General features: G+C 39.3%; 3 protein-coding genes across 11 annotated transcripts; 2 read left to right on the forward strand and 1 right to left on the reverse strand.

Moving 5' to 3' along the window:
- Positions 1-1,462: 1,462 nt before the first annotated feature.
- On the reverse strand, positions 1,463-4,167 carry LOC121788021 (protein ANTAGONIST OF LIKE HETEROCHROMATIN PROTEIN 1-like). 9 transcript variants are annotated; one of them, XR_006047556.1, is made up of 6 exons: positions 3,977-4,165; positions 3,760-3,851; positions 2,919-3,408; positions 2,588-2,813; positions 2,035-2,481; positions 1,463-1,843 (listed from the first exon to the last, which is right to left on the reverse strand). XR_006047556.1 is itself a non-coding variant. In XM_042186872.1 (3 exons), the coding sequence occupies exons 2-3, from the start codon at positions 2,742-2,744 to the stop codon at positions 2,183-2,185; spliced, it is 456 nt and encodes a 151-aa protein (XP_042042806.1). In that variant the 5' UTR covers positions 2,745-2,813; positions 2,919-3,443; the 3' UTR covers positions 1,888-2,182. The 9 variants fall into 9 exon arrangements, 1 of the variants encoding a protein (XP_042042806.1); XR_006047559.1 differs by lacking the exon at positions 1,463-1,843 and having other exon boundaries at positions 1,888-2,195; positions 2,289-2,481; positions 3,977-4,164; XR_006047562.1 differs by lacking the exon at positions 1,463-1,843 and having other exon boundaries at positions 1,888-2,420; positions 3,977-4,167.
- Positions 4,168-6,103: 1,936 nt separating this feature from the next.
- Positions 6,104-10,495, forward strand: LOC121787659 (endoplasmic reticulum oxidoreductin-1-like). Its single transcript, XM_042186463.1, has 10 exons — positions 6,104-6,561; positions 7,142-7,273; positions 7,451-7,709; positions 7,957-8,067; positions 8,736-8,854; positions 9,025-9,129; positions 9,228-9,430; positions 9,708-9,831; positions 9,942-10,126; positions 10,207-10,495. The coding sequence occupies exons 1-10, from the start codon at positions 6,388-6,390 to the stop codon at positions 10,223-10,225; spliced, it is 1,431 nt and encodes a 476-aa protein (XP_042042397.1). The 5' UTR covers positions 6,104-6,387; the 3' UTR covers positions 10,226-10,495.
- A 6,703-nt stretch (positions 10,496-17,198) lies between these two features.
- Positions 17,199-18,144, forward strand: LOC121786677 (keratin-3, type I cytoskeletal 51 kDa-like). Its single transcript, XM_042185310.1, has 2 exons — positions 17,199-17,697; positions 18,050-18,144. The coding sequence occupies exons 1-2, from the start codon at positions 17,199-17,201 to the stop codon at positions 18,142-18,144; spliced, it is 594 nt and encodes a 197-aa protein (XP_042041244.1).
- Positions 18,145-21,632: the final 3,488 nt, after the last annotated feature.

Here is a 21,632-nt window from a genome sequence, read left to right on the forward strand (position 1 = left end):
CATCCATGGTGGTTTCTACCCCCTCCAGGTAGGCTACGACCTTTGGCGGACTCAAGAAGGTGATGCCCTGTTTTTCTCCTCTGTCGGCATCCAGATCATTCGGCTGGCCTGGAAGTGATTCTGGTTGGACAATGTTAAGCTCCTCTTCTTCCTCTGCATGCTTCCCGAACTTAGTGCCTTCGAACTGAGGAAAACAAAAAACAACAACGAGCTTATTTACAAAATTTAAACTAAAATGCTTAAACAAACCCTGAGACGCTCCACTCATCTAGGTGCTAGCTTAATCCAGCAGTCCCTTCGGTCACACCAGCAGGGGAAAGCGCTTGATCCACATAGACATGGACATCGATTCCCCATTGTTGTCGCCCTGAGCTGTCTCTTCACTGAAATCAAACACAAGAAATTGTAAAAATTACAAATATTTACACCCAAAGTGTCTTATAGCAAATGTAGGGTAAGCGTCATCATCCCCGACAACGGCGCCATCTGAAAGACTCGCTTAGCTTCTTCTGATTCTCTCTTCATTCTATTATTGTTGTGGCTTGCTCAAGTTGGATTGTCAAACTGATCCGGCTAGCCAATTGTGTGCCCTTCTACCTGTGAGAACAGGTTAGTGGATCCAATTAAAGATTTGGCCTGATCAACTCAACCTACTCCTACTCGGGTGAGATGATAAGAAGAACTCAAAAACGTGTTTTCAAAACCTTAACCCACAATACTATTAACTAGTATATGGAAGTAAGGATCGATCCCACAGAGATGATGCGTTTAACATTTGCTTGCGAGACACGAATCGGGAATGGTTGCCGCCACGCTTTCTAGGGGTGGGTTAAGTTAACCACTTGACTAAAGCGTGTACTCAGGTGGAGAATTGTAAGAAATGAGTTCACATTCAGCTCTTAAACATGAAGAATTAAAGGCTAAAAGAGGAAAGGAAGAAGCAAGTAGAAACTAGCCGTTAGAGTTAGTTAGTTTGTTAGCAAAGAGTTGTTGGATGTTCTTGTTTCTTGTTTCTTGATTCTTTTTTGTTAGTAGCAGTTACCAGATTGTATGAGCTTTATATATAGCTCGGTTTACTTGTATCCTAGATAGTTAGCAATCAATCAATAAAAGAGAATTAATTTTCTCCAAGAAATCTCTCATCTTTTCATCAAGATTAGTGTGTGCTCTGTGTGTGAGTTCATAACCGAGTGTGTGTGAATATTCAAAGAGTGGGTGAGCCTTGTGTGTCGTGTTAACACAACCGATGTGTTTCAGCCTTCAGTTTGAGTAGGCAGTCAAGCATTTGGTTGTCACATTCCGCCGTCCACTTTCCTTTGTACAAAAAAAAAAACTATTGTGCCGGGATATTCATGGCTGCCATAGTAAGTGAGTGAGATGGAAGTGTCTCACAATGGTGTTGAAGATGGAGATTATATTGGGGAGAAACTGTGTTATTGATTAATGAGCAAGTGATTGACACATAGCTACCAATGGTAATCATTACATGCAAGTTGATCATTTAAGGCAAATCATATCCCCAATATCACTTTAAAAGACCAACGCTTGAAATGGTTAGAAATAGGTAATGAGATATAGTAATCACTATTGTCTTGTGCGATTTGACACAATCTGAATAAAAATAACTGAGGTGTTATCTCTATTTGGATACTTCCCCAGACCCAACGAATGATCTTCCCTCTGGTACTCGTCGTACCACTTGAATGACCCTACATGCTTCCCATTCACATGACATTTCAGGTAATAGCGGCCGACATACGTCGCTGCCTGTACCGCACTATGAAGTTCCATTTGTCCAGCTCCACACACACAGTCCGAGATCCGATCAGAAGAAGACATGACGCTGCAATAATACAATTATTATTCACAAGTACAAACAATGGCATGTACTAGGTATAAAGGGCACACGCTGCATAGCAAATAGAGTTCATAATGGCTTTACAAATAGAGACAAAGTTCAAAAAGAGACTAATTTGAAATAGAAACCAAGTAAAAATAGAGACTAAGTTCAAAAAACACAAGTAGCGGAGTTACATTGCTACATATAGCGCATGTTCCACATTTCGTTTGCCAAGTTCTCTTGTATAGCGGTCCAATCGTTTGCCAACATAATCTATACCAACATTTTCTTCTTCTGCATTGAGTGTGTCAATGTAGCAGTCTAGGGCAGCTTCCACAGGATCTATTGCCATTTCCTGGCGAATAAAATTATGTAGTAAAAGCACGTCATGATCAGCCGGATCTGAGTCTGAATAGGGTAGAACGATGCACTTCTCAGAATTCCCCACCTCATTTTCAAAACTACAAAAGCCTGTTCAATCACGTTTCTGGCTTTAGTGTGACGCATATTGAATAGTTCCTTAGGGTTCTGTGGAGCATCTGTATCAGGTCCCCATCCCATGAGATGATATCGTACACCTCTGTAGGGGGTGAGAAAGCCGTTACTATTAGCATAGGCATTGTCACATAGGTAGTAGCACCCTACGACACCAAACAAAGTAATCAACTTATAGGATATTCCAACTTACTGTGTGCTTTGGTGGACGTGTCATAGTTTATAAAACATGGATTTAAGGGCAGAGAATACCTTGGGGAACCTTAAGCCCATTAATCTGAGAAACTGAATGTCGCAATACACGCGAGTCACATGCGGAGCCTTCCCATAGAGCCAAGAAGTACACGAATTGCATGTTTCGGTCACAAACGGCCAACGTATTTGTAGCAATGTGTCCTTTTCTTGTCATGTACCTTGGTTTATCCTTGTTTCATACCAACACATCAATATGGGTACCGTCCAATGCCCCAAGACATCCCTAAGATGAGAAAAAAGTTATCTCAAAGAGTGTTCAAAAGTTCATGAAAGATCTGTGATCTGAAATGTTGTGTAAAAGTAAAACAGCTTGCGGAATACATGTTACCTTAAACCACATCCACCTATGATTAGTAGAGTCAATAGGGACTGGTGTGGGTTTGGACAGAAGGACAATGTGCAGACTAAAAACAACTGCAAGCACTTTACGCACAGAATGCGACACAGTAACCCCGGAATGAACGAAAGTGAACCGAACATAACAATTTTTCTGGAGGTGCGCAAGTACTCCAAGAAAAATGGCAACCTTTTCTTCAATACCCAAACTTTAACCCCCCCTCTCATATAAAATGCGACATAGTTTTCCGAAGGTGCTCCGTTCCATACGGAGATTGGATACGCAATCGGTGTCTGACAAGTGTACTAGACGATCGAGATACTTAAGTTGAGCTGGAGTTTTGTTCAATATACTATACCGCATCGCATGTTCTATAATTTATCTTCTTGCACGCCTAGTACGGGCAGTCATATATGTATGAAGCAGTAAAGTGGTCTCGTCGCGGAGTAGTACCATTACATCTTCAAGCATCAATAATAGTCTGGCATAATTACAACTATGAGTTGACATCTCCTGCTAATAAATATTGTTTTAAACTGTATTGGTTAAGTTAGCAGTAGTATGAATTCCCCTGAAATGGCAACAATGTTTCAACATTGGAAAAAAATTCTATAAAACGACATTCTTGTAATGTGGGTGTATGGAATTTCTGTTTCAGGCATAAACCCAAAAATCACAATTCGAGTGAAACAATCATATGTCACTCACACACCACATATAAAAATATTTGTAATGCCTTTCGTCTGCAATTCATACATCACATTTACAATAACGGGGCCATCGTTAAATTCAAATCTCCAAAATAAATAAGGGCAAATAAGAGGGCAATTACCCACGTATTGAAACTTCGCACAACTGGGTGTGACTTCAGAGGGTTTGCTGAACCAGTTGGAGCTTCTACACAGTTCGCTAACGCCGACGCACCTCACAAAATGAAGAACATACTCAATACAATGAAGGTACCAATAAAAAGACGCAAACGGGTGCGCGGTGGCGGAGCGAACACAAACAAATAGGAATCAAAACAAGAAAAATCGGACGGAACAAACCTGTGCTAAAGCACAAGCGAGCCAATTTTGGGTAAGATGAAGATTCGAAGAAGAATCACCTCCTCCACAGAGATGAAATTATCGCAACTTTTGTTGATTTGGGGGAAATGAAATGACACCGCCCAAAATGATCTTCAATTTGGTGAATTTTGCTTCTTTTGGGGAAAAATGAAAATGACAAGGGTACATCTGTAATCTGTTGTCCATTTCTTGACACGAGAAACGAGGCTGGTCAAATCTTACTGCCAACCTAAGATTTAAATTTCTTTCATTATTGACCTCAATAGTGTGGGCCTTGCTTATATTCTAGGGCTGGCAAGTGATATATCAACATTATTGAACATCATTTATTACCAAGAAATGAACCATATCTTGCCATATCAAGTAAGGTGAACGAGTCCCTAGACAAATACCTTGAAGATGAAAATGGTAAAGTTTAATAATTAAAATACTGGTCAGGCTACTTTCTTCTTTTGGGTTGGGTGAAATTATTCAGAAAAACATCCTCACAAATTTATATGAAGATGCTAGTCTTATATAGTAACTCATATAAAATGAAATCTATGTATTACTCCATTCATCCATTTTATTGTAATCGAAATATTTTTTGAATACATGATCTAAGAAATAGTAGACAATGAATTAAAATAGAATAAAAAGATAAATGAATTATTTTAAAAATAATAAAATAAAAGAGTTTTTTTGTTCAAAACAATCATAAACTCAATACCAATAAATATAGGAATATATTTGACCGCGGCAAGTATATAATTTTGTATGCTTCATTTATTGCAGCTAAGATGACACATTTTTAGTCGGCATGATTTTTGTTGCTTAATTTGTTTGATTGAAAAGAGAAAAATAAGCGTAAGTATTAAATAGAAAGAGAAAAAAAAGTTGAATATTTTAATTGGAGTGAAAAAATATGAAGTGTATTAATTATATAGAGAAAATCACTTTTTAATTTCAAAAATAGAAATATAACATTTTATTTGGACTAAACTAAAAATGAAAATGTATTATCTTAATTCTACCAGAGTATCATTTTGACTTGATATGAGTTTAATGAAAGGTAATAAAATTGGTGGAAAAACTAGTGAATTTTGCCTAAATTGCCTAAAAAGTCACAAATTTTGGGGAAAGAGGTTATATTACCTGAGTTCATAAATTTTACGTTTTTCGTCGATTGAATTGAGGTTGCGCTTTCGAAATCAGCCAAAAAGAGGTTATATTACCTGAGTTCAGAAATTTTGCCAAGTCACGCCTTCGGCATACCACGTGGGATAAGTTTTTAACGAAAATATGTCGTCAGTTCGGGTAGTTTGTGAAATTTGCACGATCCGATAAAGTTTGTGACTTTAAGCGCAACTTTTATAGTTTGTGGGAAAAACCAAACTTTCCCCAAAGTTTGTGACTTTTTAGGCAATTTGCCCATTTTAATTTTATAATAAAATACAAACAACAAGTTACTAAAATACAAATATACGTGTTTAAATCTCGGCTGCTTAAATATTTAAGGATGTTGCTCGCGGGGTGTGTTAGGGTCCTTACAACATCTTAGTGTAAAGCACAACACATATCACAGCCATTGGATCATTAGATTGGATGATTGTGACTGGTTACATTATCATACTAAAAATCTACATTATTAGCCGATGTACATTATTAGACTGGAAATTTACATTATTTGACTAACATTATTAAACTAAAAGGCTACATTATTAAACTAAAAGACTACATTATTATTCGAGCTATATTATTAGACTAAAAATTTAAATTGTTAAATGACACGTGTCATTAATCTAACCAAGATCCAATGGATTGCAACTGTTTTGAATTTTACTTATACTTAGCGTTTGGACATGAATACATCCGCTCCATAATTAAAAAATAGACGTGTAACAAATATAGAGGGGATTATAAAGATTCATTTAAACAAATTCTACGTGACAAAATGGAGAGCTCTTATTGGCTGCAACGGCGTCACAATTGCTAATGTTTGCCGCGTTAATGCATCGTAAGTAGGCGTTGCCTCTCGCGTGAAACCCCACCAAATTGGACCACGCGCCACAAAAACTAGCCACATACCTTAATCTCCTTTATTTGTAACACACGCGCTGCCGCAGGATGTGGGGGTTCCCCTCTAAAAAAACCGTTTACGTTTTCAACCCTGTTCTGCTATTGACTCCCGCAACTTAAAAAACCCAGCAAATTTGTGCGATCGGATTCCACATATGAATCCCGAATCCTATCATCTCTATATATATTCTCTCCAAAATTGCTTCTTTTATTTTCTGATCCCTTTCTTTCGTGGTGGATTTTGTGGAATTTCCCAGGGTTTTGTATTTTAGCCGCGTGGAATTTTTACGTATCTAAATTCGCGTGTAATTATTGTGCTTATTGGAACTTCGATGGCTGAAGCTAAAGCTGTTGGTGTTGGTAAGAAGAAACACTTGAAAAAATCGAAAGAGGGGAAAGGTGGAATGAGGAAATTGGCAGCAATTGGGGCAGCTTTGGTGGTGGTTGTGGCCATTGCTATGACGTACAATCATTCTCAAATTCACAAGTCTTGCCATTGTTCTCAGGTTCTTTTCGTTCTCCTCTTCAGCCCTTTCTTGTTTATAACTGAAATGGTGGAATTGGGAATTGTGTGTGATGGAATTTTCGAGGTGGAAATCTGTGAAATGGTTGGGAGTAATAGATTGAGTAATCCACTGTTAAACATTGCAACTGAAGAAATGGGGAAATCTTGTTTATACAATGAACATGATTTATTCAATTCCTTAAATTGATTGCCTATCGTAAAACCTATTTCTGTAATGCATGCCATTCTTGAATAGTTGAGCAGTATAAATTTTGATTCTAGTGTTAAGTAGTCGTGAGCTGTTTGCACTTTGTTTACTATCAATGATGATTTTCTGTACCAAGCTTTTGCAATCCAGTTATGCAATTGGGATTTTTTCTGCGAATTAACATTATGAAATGATCGACGTATCCTTATCCATGAGTTTTGTAAAGATGTGAACCCACATTCTAATTGGTTGGCTGCATACTGCATTACATGCTCATGTTTATCTGTAATCATGTAGGCAGAGGACATTCGTGTACACAATTTCTGGATGAAGGAGGACTAAGTCTTCATTCTTTTACTTGCTAATTATGCAGGATGCTCGAAAGTATACTGGTATTGTTGAGGACTGCTGTTGTGATTATGAGACTGTGGATAGTCTTAATGAGGGTGTACTGCACCCTTTACTACAAGATCTTGTTAAGACTCCATTTTTTCGATACTTTAAGGTCAGCTATTAATCTTAATGTTCAAACTTGTTTGGGTTAGATCTAATAATGAGCCTGGAAAGCTACAAAGATACTTTTGTTCCAATAATTGAATGTAATTATAACATATCACTTTTATTTGGGTTGTCATCTGTAATTAGGGATCCGTTTAATTCTTTACTTGTTAAAACATGACAGGTTAAGTTGTGGTGCGACTGCCCCTTTTGGCCTGATGACGGTATGTGCAAGTTGCGTGATTGCAGTGTATGTGAATGTCCAGAAAATGAATTCCCAGAACCTTTCAAGCGGCCGATTCAGTATGGTTTGTCATCTGATGACCTAAAATGCCAAGAGGGGAAGCCACAGGCAGCCGTCGACCGAACTCTGGATTCTAAGGCCTTTAGGGGCTGGATAGAAGTTGATAATCCTTGGACCCTTGATGACGAGACTGATAACAGTAATTACTTTTTATCTGCGTATTGCATTTAATTTACTACACTTATGTCTTATTGTCTTGATAATTTTCTTTACCTAGTGAAACATGTCGTTGTATCAATTCTTTTTCCTGACTTGAAATTATCATTCAGTTTGCACTGATTATACTTGTATTAGTCCAGATGCAGATGTCTTATCCTCATTATATAATTGTTTTGATATTTGTATAAGAATGATCCATGCCCTGATTGATGTTCTCTGACTTGCAGGTGAGATGACATATGTTAATCTGCAACTGAATCCCGAGAGGTATACTGGCTATACTGGGCCTTCAGCTAGAAGAATATGGGATGCTATATACTCAGAAAACTGTCCAAAATGTCAGTTTCTTGCCTTTAAGTTACTGCAATGATTGTTTGAGATTTACTTTAGGATATTGATGTTGCAAGATTTAAATCTCATAATAGAATTCCTTTTGTGCCTTCTATATTTTGCAACGTAGATGTTAATGCTACTATCACTGTTATAGCATGGATCAGCATGTTAAATATTTTACCTCATCAGTCATTCCTACTTACAAATTTGAGTTTGAGTTGTTGAGAGTTAGGAGAATGAGACTTTGGATAGACTTATAGCATACATGCCTACAGCATAACTTTATTTCTTAGTCATTCTCTTCATTTATTTTTCCTTCTTCAGCAGATTGAATAACTCTGAGCTGCTTGATGTGAATTTCAATAGTAATTTTTCCACTTTTCTTGTATTGGAAAATAATTTATCTATAAATTTTTCAATAAATAAATAGACGGCGGTAATATGCTTCTCCTCCATCCATTAGGTCGGGAGTTCTCATCATCATCGGGTAGATGGAAAACCATTATTGATCGTTTTTTTAAAAAAGTTTTTCAATAAATAAATGAATAAAATAGTTGATTTCTACTCGTAGCCAAATATTTATTCATTCGAGTATCATTGAACTTTTTATGATGCTGTATATTTGGCAATTTGAAGGTCGTCTAAACCAGTTTATTTCTTTTATGTTTTCCAGATCAATCAGGAGAGATTTGTCAGGAGAAAAAAGTTTTATACAAGCTAATTTCTGGCCTTCACTCCTCAATTTCAATTCATATTGCTGCTGAGTATCTGCTAGATGAATCTAAAAATCTGGTTAGAGTTCTGTCTTCTCCTTTATTCTTGTATTCTTATTGTGAATCACATTTTACTTGGTTTTCTTCAAAGATTCAAATTCTTCTGATAGTATTACATAGTTATACGAACAGCCTTTTTCATGAAAACCAGATCAGACTAGAAACCTAATAAATTCATTGCTATTCCAGTGGGGTAGAAATTTGGAGCTGATGTATGATCGTGTTTTGAGGTATCCTGATCGTGTGAGAAATTTATACTTCACTTTCATGTTTGTTCTCCGAGCTGTGACAAAAGTAAGTCTTTCACAATTTCATCTTCATTAAAAAGGTGTAAGATGTACTGGTTTATATTGACACATTTTTTGTGTTTTGTCTGGCTTCGCGCGATGCAGGCTGCAAATTACTTGGAGCAGGCTGAATACAATACTGGTAATCTTGAGGAGGACCTGAAAGCACAGTCTTTAATGCGCCAGCTACTGTACAACCCAAAACTACAGGCTGCATGTCCACTTCCGTTTGATGAAGCTAAATTGTGGCAAGGACAAAGTGGGCCCGAGTTGAAGCTTGAGATTCAAAAGAACTTCAGGAACATCAGGTTTGTAACAACGTTACTTGTCGAGTAGCCTCTACCTAATATCCTTATGCGAATCAAACTCAATTGCAAGTCTTGTTTGCCCAAAATTCTGCAATTTGTACTTTAGTGATGGATGAGTTTTGAACATGAGGCGACTACAATTAGGATACTTGTTTTGCAAGGTGGATTTATTTTTAGAAATTGGCATCTCATTATTCATCATATCTACTTATGTGTTTGTTACCGTGCATAGTTGATTTTTTATGCTAACTTGCTGCAATTATTGTGTATATTTTAGCGGTCTGATGGATTGTGTTGGATGCGAGAAATGTCGTCTTTGGGGTAAACTTCAGATCCTAGGTCTTGGAACTGCCCTGAAAATTCTGTTCTCCGTTGATGGTAAAAACCATCCAAACAAACCAGTAAGTTTAATGCAACTTAGAGACTTATATATATTACTCAAGATCGGCTCATGTATCTTGCTTGGTGAAACATTTTTCGAGAATTAATGCCGATTGGATCTCTCTTGCAGCTGCAACTGCAAAGAAATGAAGTGATTGCTTTAGTGAACCTTCTTCATCGACTCTCAGAATCTGTCAAACTTGTCAATGAAATCGGACCTTCAGTTGAAAAGACTGTGGAGGAGTTTACATCAGAGCCTTCGGTGCAAGAAATTAGTTTACTAGAAAGAGCATGGCTGGCAGTAGGAAGGATTCGGTAAGTACCCTATCTCCACATAAATTTGTCTTTTATCTTCGGATGATATGATGAAATCTGAACTAGACTTGTCCCCCCAGGATGATCCTTCCACTGTAGCTGGGCATAGTTTGTATGAATTTTGGAAGCCGTTATCGAGAATTTATACATAATACGGATCGAGCCGCTGTCATTGAGCCATCTAATTAAAAAGGACTAGCTATCAGAGAAGAGGCTGTAACTTTTTTTACAACCTGAAAAACATTTTTACTAGCCATCATATTTCTAGTTTTTTAGTGTTTTGTTGTCCCAAATTGGGGAGGCTTCGGAAGAATAGTATGTTTTGTAATGAAGAGTAGACAGCAATTATAAACCGTTGGTAGAAGCAAATTGTGTTTACCATTTTCAGTGACTAATTCCTTTATTAGATTTGTGTGCTCGAATCACTGTAGGGGTGTCGAAACGGGTACCCGCGGGTACCCGTACCCGGAGAACCGGGTACACGTACCCGTTTGTAGCCAAAATCTTTGTCCCGTTACCCGACCCGCACAGTGATGGGTACCCGACAGGCAGGTACCCGTACCCGACCCGTTTGTTATAATTTACCAAATACTCCAGCACATAGGTTACGTGTTATAATTCTAAAACTCATCCCCAAATACTTGCCACCTAAATCTATATTTTAATGCATAAAGAGGTTACGAGTCGAATGTATATTATCTCGTGATAAACTGGCATTTTAAGTAAAACTAGTATCAACACCCGTGCTATGCACGGGTCATGTGATTTTCTCTTAATCATACAAAATCTAAATTTTAAACAATTCAACAGAAATAAGAACTAATGTAATTGTGTACAAAACATTTCTTATTAAGCACGAGAGGAAAACACGGCAGGATAAAACTTGATAGGTGTCGTCTTCCATACTTGCCCTTTCCTGCTTGCTTTCCAACTCAGAACAACAGGGACGAAACTGGGACTGAGTCTGCGACTACTCTTATAAATAAGCAAAAAGAAATTACTTTCCAACTCAGAACAACAGGGACGAAACTGGGACTGAGTCTGCGACTACTCTTATAAATAAGCAAAAAGAAATTACTCAACAGAAGGTACTCAAATGGCCACATCCTCCGGTTTACCTTCAGCAATTATCCAACATTCCTGGCCCATCAAGCCTATCTATCATTAACTTCCTCAATCGAGCGTTAAAACACTCTCTATTAGATTAGCTCAACTCATAAGAACTCAGAGCTACAACAAGGAGCTCCTTAACTCATTTAATACATACTCCATTGTCACTTTGTGAATGTGGAAAGAATAAAGAAAAAAAGATGATTAAATAAAGATAATGATTTTTTCATTTTAGGAAATGTATTCATTAGAGTGTAACATTTGAAAAGAAAAATATATCGCTTTGATTGGGAAAGATGGAATATATAGTATAGTACTATAACAAATTATACTCCATTTGTCTCAAGTTATTTGAGTCGTATTTCATTTTAGGTTGTCCCAAATTACTTGAGTCATTTATCTTTTTGGTTAAAAATAAAACATCTAATCACATCTACTTTATTCTTTTTATTCTTTCTTTAACTTTACTCTTTTTTTTCTCTTACTTTATTCTCTCATCTACTTTGTTTTACTTTATTTAACTCAACACAACTTTCTTAAATCCCGGCCGAAAAGAAACGCCTCAAGTAACGTGGACGGAGGGAGTATTAGATATATTAGATACTCCCTCCGTTACTAGAAAGTATGAACTTTCTAATATTATACGTAATAGTTAAACAACATAGTATCCCTATTAAAACTTATATCATTACACGACACTACTAAAGATATGGAACCCACTTCCACTAACACTACTTATCATTTATCTCTCTCTTATTTACATTATCAATTATACATTATGTTTACTTTTCAAGAGCGGAGGGGTTACTATATAAAAACATGTTTCAATAGCTTTTTTAAAAAAGATGGTAATTATAATATTTTTTTGTAAAATTAATAACATAATAATCATGGACATAGCTCATCCCAGCTATATGCTTGAGCATGTCTATAAAAGAAAATAGCATAACAATCACATTTTAAGACAACGAAAAATAAAAAGAAGAAAGATGGAGATCTGAAGAGCAGCCATAAGACAACGAAATAAGAAGTTGTCGGCCACGGCGAAGGTCGGACTTCGCCGTCGCCGACCACCATCTGTATTTATTTTCTCTTCTTATCTTTTTCATCCCATGCTACTATTTGTTGGATTTTTTACTGCAAATCTAAAAAGTTATCTAATTATGATTATGAAAATTAAGATCGTAAATTTTTGAGATATTGAAATTTGATACCAAGTTGAAAATTAAAATTATATGATTTTTTTAAGACTATCTATATGATTTTAATTCAAACAAATATATCAAACTCAAATTCAAAAAAATATTCAATATTCACCTACTTCTTATATTTTTCAATCATACTTCGGCAAATTTATTTGAATAACACAACCCCACCACACGTTATCAATAATTTATACTACAATTTTCTTACTATACAATAAAAAATACACTAACATGAAATCGTAAATATGGATATTAGATATACTATGCCATCATTGAAATATAGTAATGTGAAAGGTATTTTTAATGGCCCATGCTTAGTTAGTTTATTTATTTTCTATTTCGCTTAATATTCTTAATTAATTTAAATAACGAATTAAAATTATTATTTAATCTATTAATTTATATTACTATTAAATATTACTCCATCTGTTTACTAAAAATAGACATAGATGTGCATGACACAAGTTTTTAATGTTAAATTGGTAAAGTAAGAGAGATGAAGAAAAAAATAAGAGTTGATGAGTATTAGTGGATTGTATGGTCCACATTATTAATAGTAGTAGTATTTAAAAGTTAAAACTTTCCATATTTAGAAAGAAGTCTAATTTTGATGGAGGACCCAAAATGGTAACCTTGTTTATTTTTAGTGGATGGAGGGAGTAATATTTAATACTATATGATATCACAAATTACATAAGTGGATAATTCATTGTTAATCTTAAATTTATTGAAAAATAAATTAACAATAGTTTGAACCTATTATTTAAATGAATTAAACCTAATAAGCTAAATGGATTAGAAAACTAATTAAATAATTAAGCTTTTGTCATTAAAAAACATTTACTACAAATTGTTCACCAAAAATCACGTACTCCGCACAAAGTTCAATGGTTTTCCCGCCCAAACGGCTTGTAATGGCATTTTGGTGAATTTTGACCTAGCTCTCGCTTTATATATTTATAGATTATAGATTATAGATTATAGACAAGTGTAACACCTGAAGCACATACATATATAATTATATGGGGTGCATTATGTATTTATATCATTCTCTTTGTTCTTAGAAGTCCTATTTGAATTTCACATGAGTTTTAAAATATATAAAGAAAAATGAGTAGAAAAAAAGAGTTGAATGTGAGATTCATTTTAACGTATTAGTTTCATAATATGCGAATAAAAAGAATCAAGACTCCTAATGGCAGAAAAAAGGAGTACTGCATATTGTAATTTGTATATTTAATACTGATAATAATCTGATTATATAATACAGAATTGTGAGTATACCAATGATTACATAATAAAGATATACTCCCTCTGTGACTCTGTCCAAAGTTACTTGAGTCGTATTTCATTTTGGGTTATCCAAAGTTACTTGAGTCATTTCTGTTTTTTTCTAAAAATAAAACATATAATCACACATACTTTATTTTTTCTTTTACATTAATCTCTCTTCTCTCTCTTACTTTAATATCTTTCCTACTTTATTTTACTTTATTAAATCCACTAAACATAACTTTCTTAAATCCGTGCCGAAAATAAAACGCCTCAAGTAACGTGGGACGAAGGGAGTATGAGGATACCAATGATTGAAGTCTAAAAATAAAATTAAAATATAAGATAAATTACAACTAATAATTATAATTTCAATTTAAGGTAATATAAGAAAAATGTTAAAGCTAATTATGGAGTTTAAGTGCAACCCATTAGTATAATATTTAGAATTATATTAACACAATAAGAAGAAAATCATTAGTATAATATTTAAAATTAGATTAACCCAATAAAGAGACATATATTGATTAGAACATTGTTAAATTATACTGCAAAGGCATTCACATTTTGACAATGTATACAACTCAAAAATACTGAAACATGATTAATATGAAATTATTAATAGACTATAATTTATAAGGTTTAAACCATTAAAGTCATACTCATATAAATTTGTTTACGTATCTCCTTAATTTTCATATACTCCTTATTTCTCCAACAGTTATTGACTTATAGTGTTAGAAACTCATTATCTATTAACTTAAATCATGGTCCAAAAGTTTGCACAATTTTCAATTATATTCAATAATTCCATAAAATTAATTCCATAAATTTCATGATATTAATTTAATCTCTAATATATTGCTTAACAACCTAAAACGTGCCAATACGTGAACCCATTAAATAGTAATCAATCTGTTAGAAAATATAATGCGGAAAATAAAAGATTATTGCGGAAAGTAAAAGATTATTGCGGAAAGTAAAAGACGGGAAGAACTTTAAAGACTACATTGTGAATGACTTGAATTTTATTCTCTCCATGGTTACACAACTATATATAGACTCTAATTCTAGCTAAACATGGAAAATATATTCTAATTATACTAATATCCTTTTTTGTTAACGGTTTTAACTCGTGTCAAGGAGCTCTTCAATTTTCTGTTGACAGTTTTAACTCGTGTCAAGGAGCTCTTCAATTTTTTGTTGACAGTTTTAACTCGTGTCAAGGAGCTTGTCTAAACAGTTTTTACTCATATTTAGGAGCTATCTTAGATAGTTTTTGCTCGTATCTAGGAGCCACTTAGATAGTTTTAGCTCGTATCCGGGAGCTATCTTAGACAGTTTTTGCTCATATCTAGGAGTCATCTTTGATAGTTTTAACTCATATCAAAGAGCTAATTCTAACAGTTTTGACTCTTGTCGAGGAGCTTATTCAAACAGTTTTGACTCTTGTCGAGGAGTTAATTCTGATAGTTTTGACTCGTGTCGACAGTTTTGACTCTTGTCGAGGAGCTAATTCTGACAGTTTTGACACTTGTCGAGGAGCTAATTCTGACCATTCTCGGTCCATTCCTGCTCAAACTATGAGCCCATTCATTTCTTTTATTTCTTGAGCCTAATAACCATTAGGCCCAAATTTATTTCTCCTTTTTGGAGACCCTAATAATGAAGACATGAAACCATCAGCCTCCTTTATGTTTCTTCATGGGTCTTTTCTCGGTGACATACACTCCAAACATGCCACCTCCGACGAGTAATCGCCAAACTATATGGAGTCTCTGCTCCGTATGTCATTCTTTTTTTACAATACTTTTAATCATCCATCCGAAGTCTGCCCATTTCTCGATGGTGAGAATTCTCCAGTCACTCCTTCAATCCAGTTTCTAATTCTCAACAGCCGACGCTTCGCTGCCATTGTGCGTCCCCCCATCTCTGTGTGGCGACACTATCTTCTCCCATTTAGTTTAAGAAGGCATCATCTTCTCTTATTGGCTTTGGCTTTTCTCGCGGTTGTTCCTTTAACATCATCTTATGGCAATGGGTTCTCAACGTCCTCTCGACGACATCCCATTGCCACCAACTCTTCACAGCGGCTGTGTGGTGGCGGAATTAGCTCTCTCCCCCTCGCTGCACAGACGTTGGCTGCTCCGCCTTCGTCCTCGGCAATTATCTCCTTGATTCGGAGATTGAATCGTTTGGCAGTGGCTGATATCTCCCCCTCGACCAAACGCTTCATCCATTATAACATGAGTTCGCAGCCTCTCACGACTGTTCGTTTCTCCAGCCAACTGATCTCTTTTCGGTGACTACTTCCATATTATCAGCTTTCCGGTGACATTTTCCTCCCCTGTAACGGATTCCACTTGAAGCCGACACAAGCTTCTCGGCCGAACAAACCGATGACTCCTCTGTTTTCTTTGATTGGAGACTCGGGCTGCTACCTTCACGGCAACCTCTTCCCACTGGTTATTTCCTATGTTCGAAGAGGAAGAGAGGAATTGTTCGGAGGGTACTTCCTCTCCCCCTCTACCGGGCAATTCCTTGAACTCTTCTATTTTCGGCTATGCGACGCTGCTCCGTTAGTGACCACCTGACCGCACAGTTTGTGGACAACTATTCTTGGCGGCGACATCTCTAGCCAACTCACTTGTAGGTGTAAGAATTAGAGCTCTAACAGCTGGTCTACTCTTTCGCCATAACAAAAGCCTCTCCAGGGTTGGTAAAGGAAAAGCAGCTGTCTTCCCAGATCCAGTAATAGCACTCCCACATATATCACGCTTAAATAAAGCATAAGAGCATCCACTATGGGACCGCCCCGCCTATAGCCCCGACGGGGGCGGTCCCGGGGCGGTTTATAGTGGGGGAGGAGTCCGCCCCCGGGGCGGACGACGATTTTGGGGCGGTGGGGGAGGACAGCGGACAGGCGATGGGAGGGCGAGGACGCGCCGGGCCGTCCGTTCACCGCGCCGGCGGTCAACTCGAAAATTTTATTTTTTATTTTTTTTATTACTTACCTCTATAAATACCACTCTCCACCCCCTATTTTTTCACCATTTTCACAAAATCCCTCCATTCAATCTCTACACTTTCACTCTCTATAAAATGCACGGTGGAGACGACGAATCACCCGGCTCACAAGAATCAGGCTATGGCGGCGATCCTTCACAGCCGTCGGCCGGTTATCCTTCACAGCCATCGGGGTATGGCGGATATCCTTCTCAGCCAACGGGATATGGCGGTCTCTGGCTCAGCCGTGGATGTGGAGTCAATCTCCCCCGCCGTGGGCATCTAGCCCAAACCTACCTCCATCTCAGTCGTGGAGGTCTTCTCCAACGCCTGCACCTATTCAGCGGAATCTGAGTCGCTCCGCATTTGGAGATTACAGACCCAACCTCGATGCGCTTAACCAGCCGCGTTCGGAGTCCCCTTTCCAATCCAGCCAATCTCCTTTCACCGAAGCAGATCAAGACGCGCTGGATACTATGATGGGTCTGCTCAGTTCCGGTGTCCCGGATACGCCGACAGAACGGGGCGGTAGGTGCGGAGGAGGTGGAGGTAGGGGCGGAGGTGGCAATGGCGGCAGCCGGGGCTCGGGGGGCGGCGGCGATGGCGGTAGCCGGGGTTCGGGCAGCGGCGTCGGCAGTGGCGGTGGCGAGGGCTCCAACGTCGGCGGTACCGGTGGCGCGAACCGGGGCAAGCTCTATACCAATCAGGAGAGCATTGCCGTGGTTAGGGCGTGGGATGCCATCACATCGGACCCCGTGGTGGGCACCGATCAGCCCGAGTGGAGCTTTTGGAGGCGCGTCATGATGGCGTACGAAGAGTTCAAACCCGACGGCGCCGATAAGCGCGACCCAGAACAGCTCCGAAAAAAGTGGAGCAGGATTCTGCGGGCTACCAAGCGGTTCGCGTCCATTTACCAGAACAACCTTCTACACGCTGAGAGTGGCCGCAGCGAAACAGACGTGAAAGCCCTGTCGATGGGTCAATACAACACGGAGGGCTGGCCGAAGTTCACCCTGTGGGAGGAGTATCTGGTCCTCGCGGATTGTCCAAAATTCAAGTCCATCGTGGCGCGAGAGGTCAACACAACTCCTGGGCCGAAGCGTACAAAGCACAACCTTGTCGGGGACTACAGCAGCGGAAGCGGCTCGCACTCGTTCGATCAGCCCGACGAGCAAGTCGAAGAGCCAGCCGCTACACACACTAGGCGAGGACGGCCCCCGGGACAACAGGCCTCTATCCGCAGCGCCAGAGGGGCTAGAAGTGCCTCCCGCTAAACGTCGGCCTCGTCTGGATCTCGCATGAGGTCTTGAGAGATAACATAGATGTGCAGTTGATGCAAGAACTGCAAGACGTATGCAGCAAATACGCAGCGGAATCCGACCCGTACGTCAGGAACGTCTACTAGAGGCTCATCACTCGGATTGAGAGTCGGCTGAGGTTGGTTGAAGATGCTCCTGGGGAAACCGCAGCCGGCAGCAGCGAGGGAGGAGGAGGAGGAGAAGAAGAAGAAGACGAGGAAGCCGACTCCGACACCGAGTAGAAAAGTGGCAGAGTTTTTAGTTGTATTTATTTTAAATATTCGTTGTATAATTTTACCCTTTTGCAATACAACGAATATTCAGGTCCAATTACCTCGTTTTCTAATTATTTACATTGCGATGATTTTAATTATACTTGATTGAAATAAAAAACATTTTAAAATGAAAATTGATTATAAAATTTGGGAGCTATTGGAAGTGTCCACAATAGTGGCGGAAACAAAATTTTGGGGCTATGGACAAAAACTGGGGCGGGGCTATTGGGGTGTCCGCCTTATAGTGGACACCCTAAGGTATACAAGCAGCCTGAATAGGAGTAGGCCTTACATAACCCAATTCTTTACACGCCAATAGCAATGGCCTCAAGAGTAAAAAATCCAGAAACGAGTTAGCTTCGAAGGTTACACCATCCTCGGATGAATAGAATGCTTTTTCAGCATATCCACTAGTCGTCGGGGCGTCATCGCCCTCTTCCTCTTCAGACCTATAACCGTCCTGGATCTCGATTTCGGAATCCGACCAATCCTCAGAATTAGCTTCTTCTGCGGAGGCGATGGGGTGCCGCTCGAGAGCTTTACTAATTTTGTAGTCTATCGAAGTTGTGCTCCGTCGCGCGTGCTCATCGGCGATCAATTCGGTGTAGGAGGAGAAATCCCAGGGAGACCGAGTTTTCTTGTCTTTCCGTACTACTTCTTCGTCGTCGGAAACTTCAACTTCTTCTTCGGAGTCGCCGTCGGTGCAGTGGTCGATTTCCTCATCGCTGAGGGGATCGAACACGAATTTCTCCATTGGAGTTGAACCTGCAGCGCTGAAATTGGAAGAAGGATTTAGGAATTACGACTCCTTTTGGTTTCTGCTTGATCATTGCCTCGCCGCCGCTAGGGCTATTCGCCGGCGATTTGGAAAGGTTTAGGGATTTTTTTTGCTATAGAGGCAGCGATCGATCCTAGTGATCGAATCTTCTCTGATACCATGTTAGAAAATATAATGATTTTCATTGTAAAAATAGTAGAAAGTATTCTACTTTGGCTTATAACTCACATATAGAGAGGCTTCACGGATGATTTTAAAATTGGGCATTTCCATCATACTTGCGTCGTTCAAACTGATCAAGTTTTAGCAATCAAGTTTCTTCATGTAAGCATACTGAGTCCTTTTTCTAGCTCTTCCCAAAGCAATCAAGTCTTTCGCTTATCCAATTTCATGCATACTGCCCTAATTATTACTAACTGATATTTGTATTTTTTCAAACAACTTGACATGTATGATTTTATTGGAACTAACCCTCCCCCCTCCCACTGCATATGAACTAACCTTCTTTGTGCTCAAAAGCTTCCCTAGGACCAGTTGTGTGAAGCTTCCTCCTGACGACGAGTTTGCCAAGTCTTTTGTTGCCTTGTTCATCCCCTCATAAAAGGTATGATGTATCTCTATATCGGCCATACGATGGTTCAGACATGCATCCAAAAGACTCATACTTCACCCAATAATCACTCAAGGGTTCATCGTAACCTTGCTTCACACTGGTTATCTCTCTCTTCAGCGCACTCGTCTTAGATGACGGAAAAAACTCGCCTAAGAAGGCTGACTTGAAATCGGCCCAACTCTCAATGGAGTCGGGTGGCAGGCACATGAACCATGTGTTGGCCTGTCCTTTTAGGACGAACGGCAAAGCTTTCAATCTGTAGTCATCCTCGGTTGCCCCCGCTGGCCTTCTCTGTGCCCTACAAATTTTACAGAACTCATGAAGGAATTCGTAAGGGCCTTCACAGCTCTTCCCACAGTACGTGGGCAGGATTGCAATAACATGGGGCTTCACATCACAAGCCGTCTGTCCTGGGGTGACAACTATACCTTGCGGCGGTTCTCCTTCGGTATGCGCGTTCAACGTCCCTATCTCCGGGTCTTCATCTATATGGGCAGCCATTATCCTTGGGTTACCCTCCAACTGTAGCACATGTTCTGGTATTCCTCCTTCTATGGTGTCTTGCTCTTCGTCACTACTCGTGCCTAGGTCAGACAGGGCTGTCGACAGGCCAGAACGAGTGGTCACGAGTATAGTCCCTCGTTGAAGTATCTTCGGTCACCAATGGTCAGGAGCCGAACTGCTTCTCATAAACTGAAAGAAAAAGAAAAGAGAAAAGTTATACACAATACGTACGCCAAAGTATCACATACAAGAACAGTAAATAACGCCATTCATCCCCGGCAACGGCGCCATTTGATAAGTGCCAGGTTGAGCAGGTGTCGCGTCAAGCAAAGGATGTGTCGTACTGATCAGGATGGAAGTCTCAGCTAAGCCTGAACCTGGTATCAATAATTCCTCAACCCACTTCTACTGACTAGTATAGTGGATGTAAGGGTCGAATCCCACAGAGATGAATGCGCTTTGGTAATTGTGGTGATATTCTTGAATTGTTGGTTAGCTACCACACTTTGGGTTGAGATTCTATCTAGACTGGAAATTAAGGTGGTACACTACTGACTAGGAGGTGTGAAAAATGATTAACAAGCAGATGTGTACGTGAGATTGAGGGAACATTATGTTTCAAAAAATATCTGGAAGGTACGGGTTACTATAAAAGGCTAAACAGAATATTAGTGAATAAGTGGTAGTTAGGTGACTAGGCTGACAGGTTGGGTTGTCACTTAAGTTTCTCTATCTAAAACGCTTGCTTCAAACGGTTATTGGCGGTCTTCCCCGTCGGGTGAGACAACCGGAACCCCCGGCCACACTTGGGGAGCCGGACGACAACCATGGACGATTCGGCTCATGAGAAGGATGATACACCGGTGACCTTGTTTCAGTCCGCTGGCGACGCCATCACAAGTGCGTTGATGTGTAAAAAGGAAGCTCGTAGAAGCATGAGAGACCGGCTGAAAATGGGAAGTCCATCCCGCGGCCGACAACGAAAGGAAAGGGGAAGAAAAGATTTAACGCTTCGCCCTCCCCTTCAACAAAACCGGAATTCAAGAGAGCTTTTGCCGATGATGGAGACGGTGAGGAGGTCCGAAAGAGTGGCTACAAGAAAAACCTCATAGAGGAGCTCAACATGGCAGCGGTAAGAGAGGAAAGCAAGAGGTCCGAAGAAAGTAGTGACCGGTCGAAGGAGGACTCGCCAGAAGAGGCTTACCCTATTTGCAAAGATATAGTCCTATACTCCGGTCAGCCATGGGATGGAAAAGGCGGTGAGAAAGCTCCAAACGACGGAAGAGAACTGGCCCCCTCAACGTTGGAGCACCCCAAGTGGCCGGAGACCTTGAATTCCAAAATTGCGATGATTCCGTTAGTCGCGCAACTTCCGACCGGCGTAGATATGACCGTTGCTCCGGTGCCCGACAAGACGGTACATCCTAGGGGGCAGCTATCGCGGC

Source organism: Salvia splendens, chromosome 22 (assembly GCF_004379255.2).
Source record: "Salvia splendens isolate huo1 chromosome 22, SspV2, whole genome shotgun sequence".
Classification (NCBI taxonomy): Eukaryota; Viridiplantae; Streptophyta; class Magnoliopsida; order Lamiales; family Lamiaceae; genus Salvia; species Salvia splendens.

What these genes read in the sequence shown, in the direction of transcription:
- LOC121788021 (XM_042186872.1), bottom strand. Translation starts at nt 2,744, where the DNA reads ATGACAAGAAAAGGACACATTGCTACAAATACGTTGGCCGTTTGTGAC. An exon ending in TGGGCTTAAGGTTCCCCAAG is followed by an intron (nt 2,482 to 2,587) that starts GTATTCTCTGCC and finishes TTGGTGTCGTAG; the next exon opens with GGTGCTACTACCTATGTGAC.
- LOC121786677 (XM_042185310.1), top strand. Translation starts at nt 17,199, where the DNA reads ATGGGTCTGCTCAGTTCCGGTGTCCCGGATACGCCGACAGAACGGGGC. An exon ending in CGTGAAAGCCCTGTCGATGG is followed by an intron (nt 17,698 to 18,049) that starts GTCAATACAACA and finishes ATAGATGTGCAG; the next exon opens with TTGATGCAAGAACTGCAAGA.
- LOC121787659 (XM_042186463.1), top strand. Translation starts at nt 6,388, where the DNA reads ATGGCTGAAGCTAAAGCTGTTGGTGTTGGTAAGAAGAAACACTTGAAA. An exon ending in AGTCTTGCCATTGTTCTCAG is followed by an intron (nt 6,562 to 7,141) that starts GTTCTTTTCGTT and finishes CTAATTATGCAG; the next exon opens with GATGCTCGAAAGTATACTGG. An exon ending in CATTTTTTCGATACTTTAAG is followed by an intron (nt 7,274 to 7,450) that starts GTCAGCTATTAA and finishes AAAACATGACAG; the next exon opens with GTTAAGTTGTGGTGCGACTG.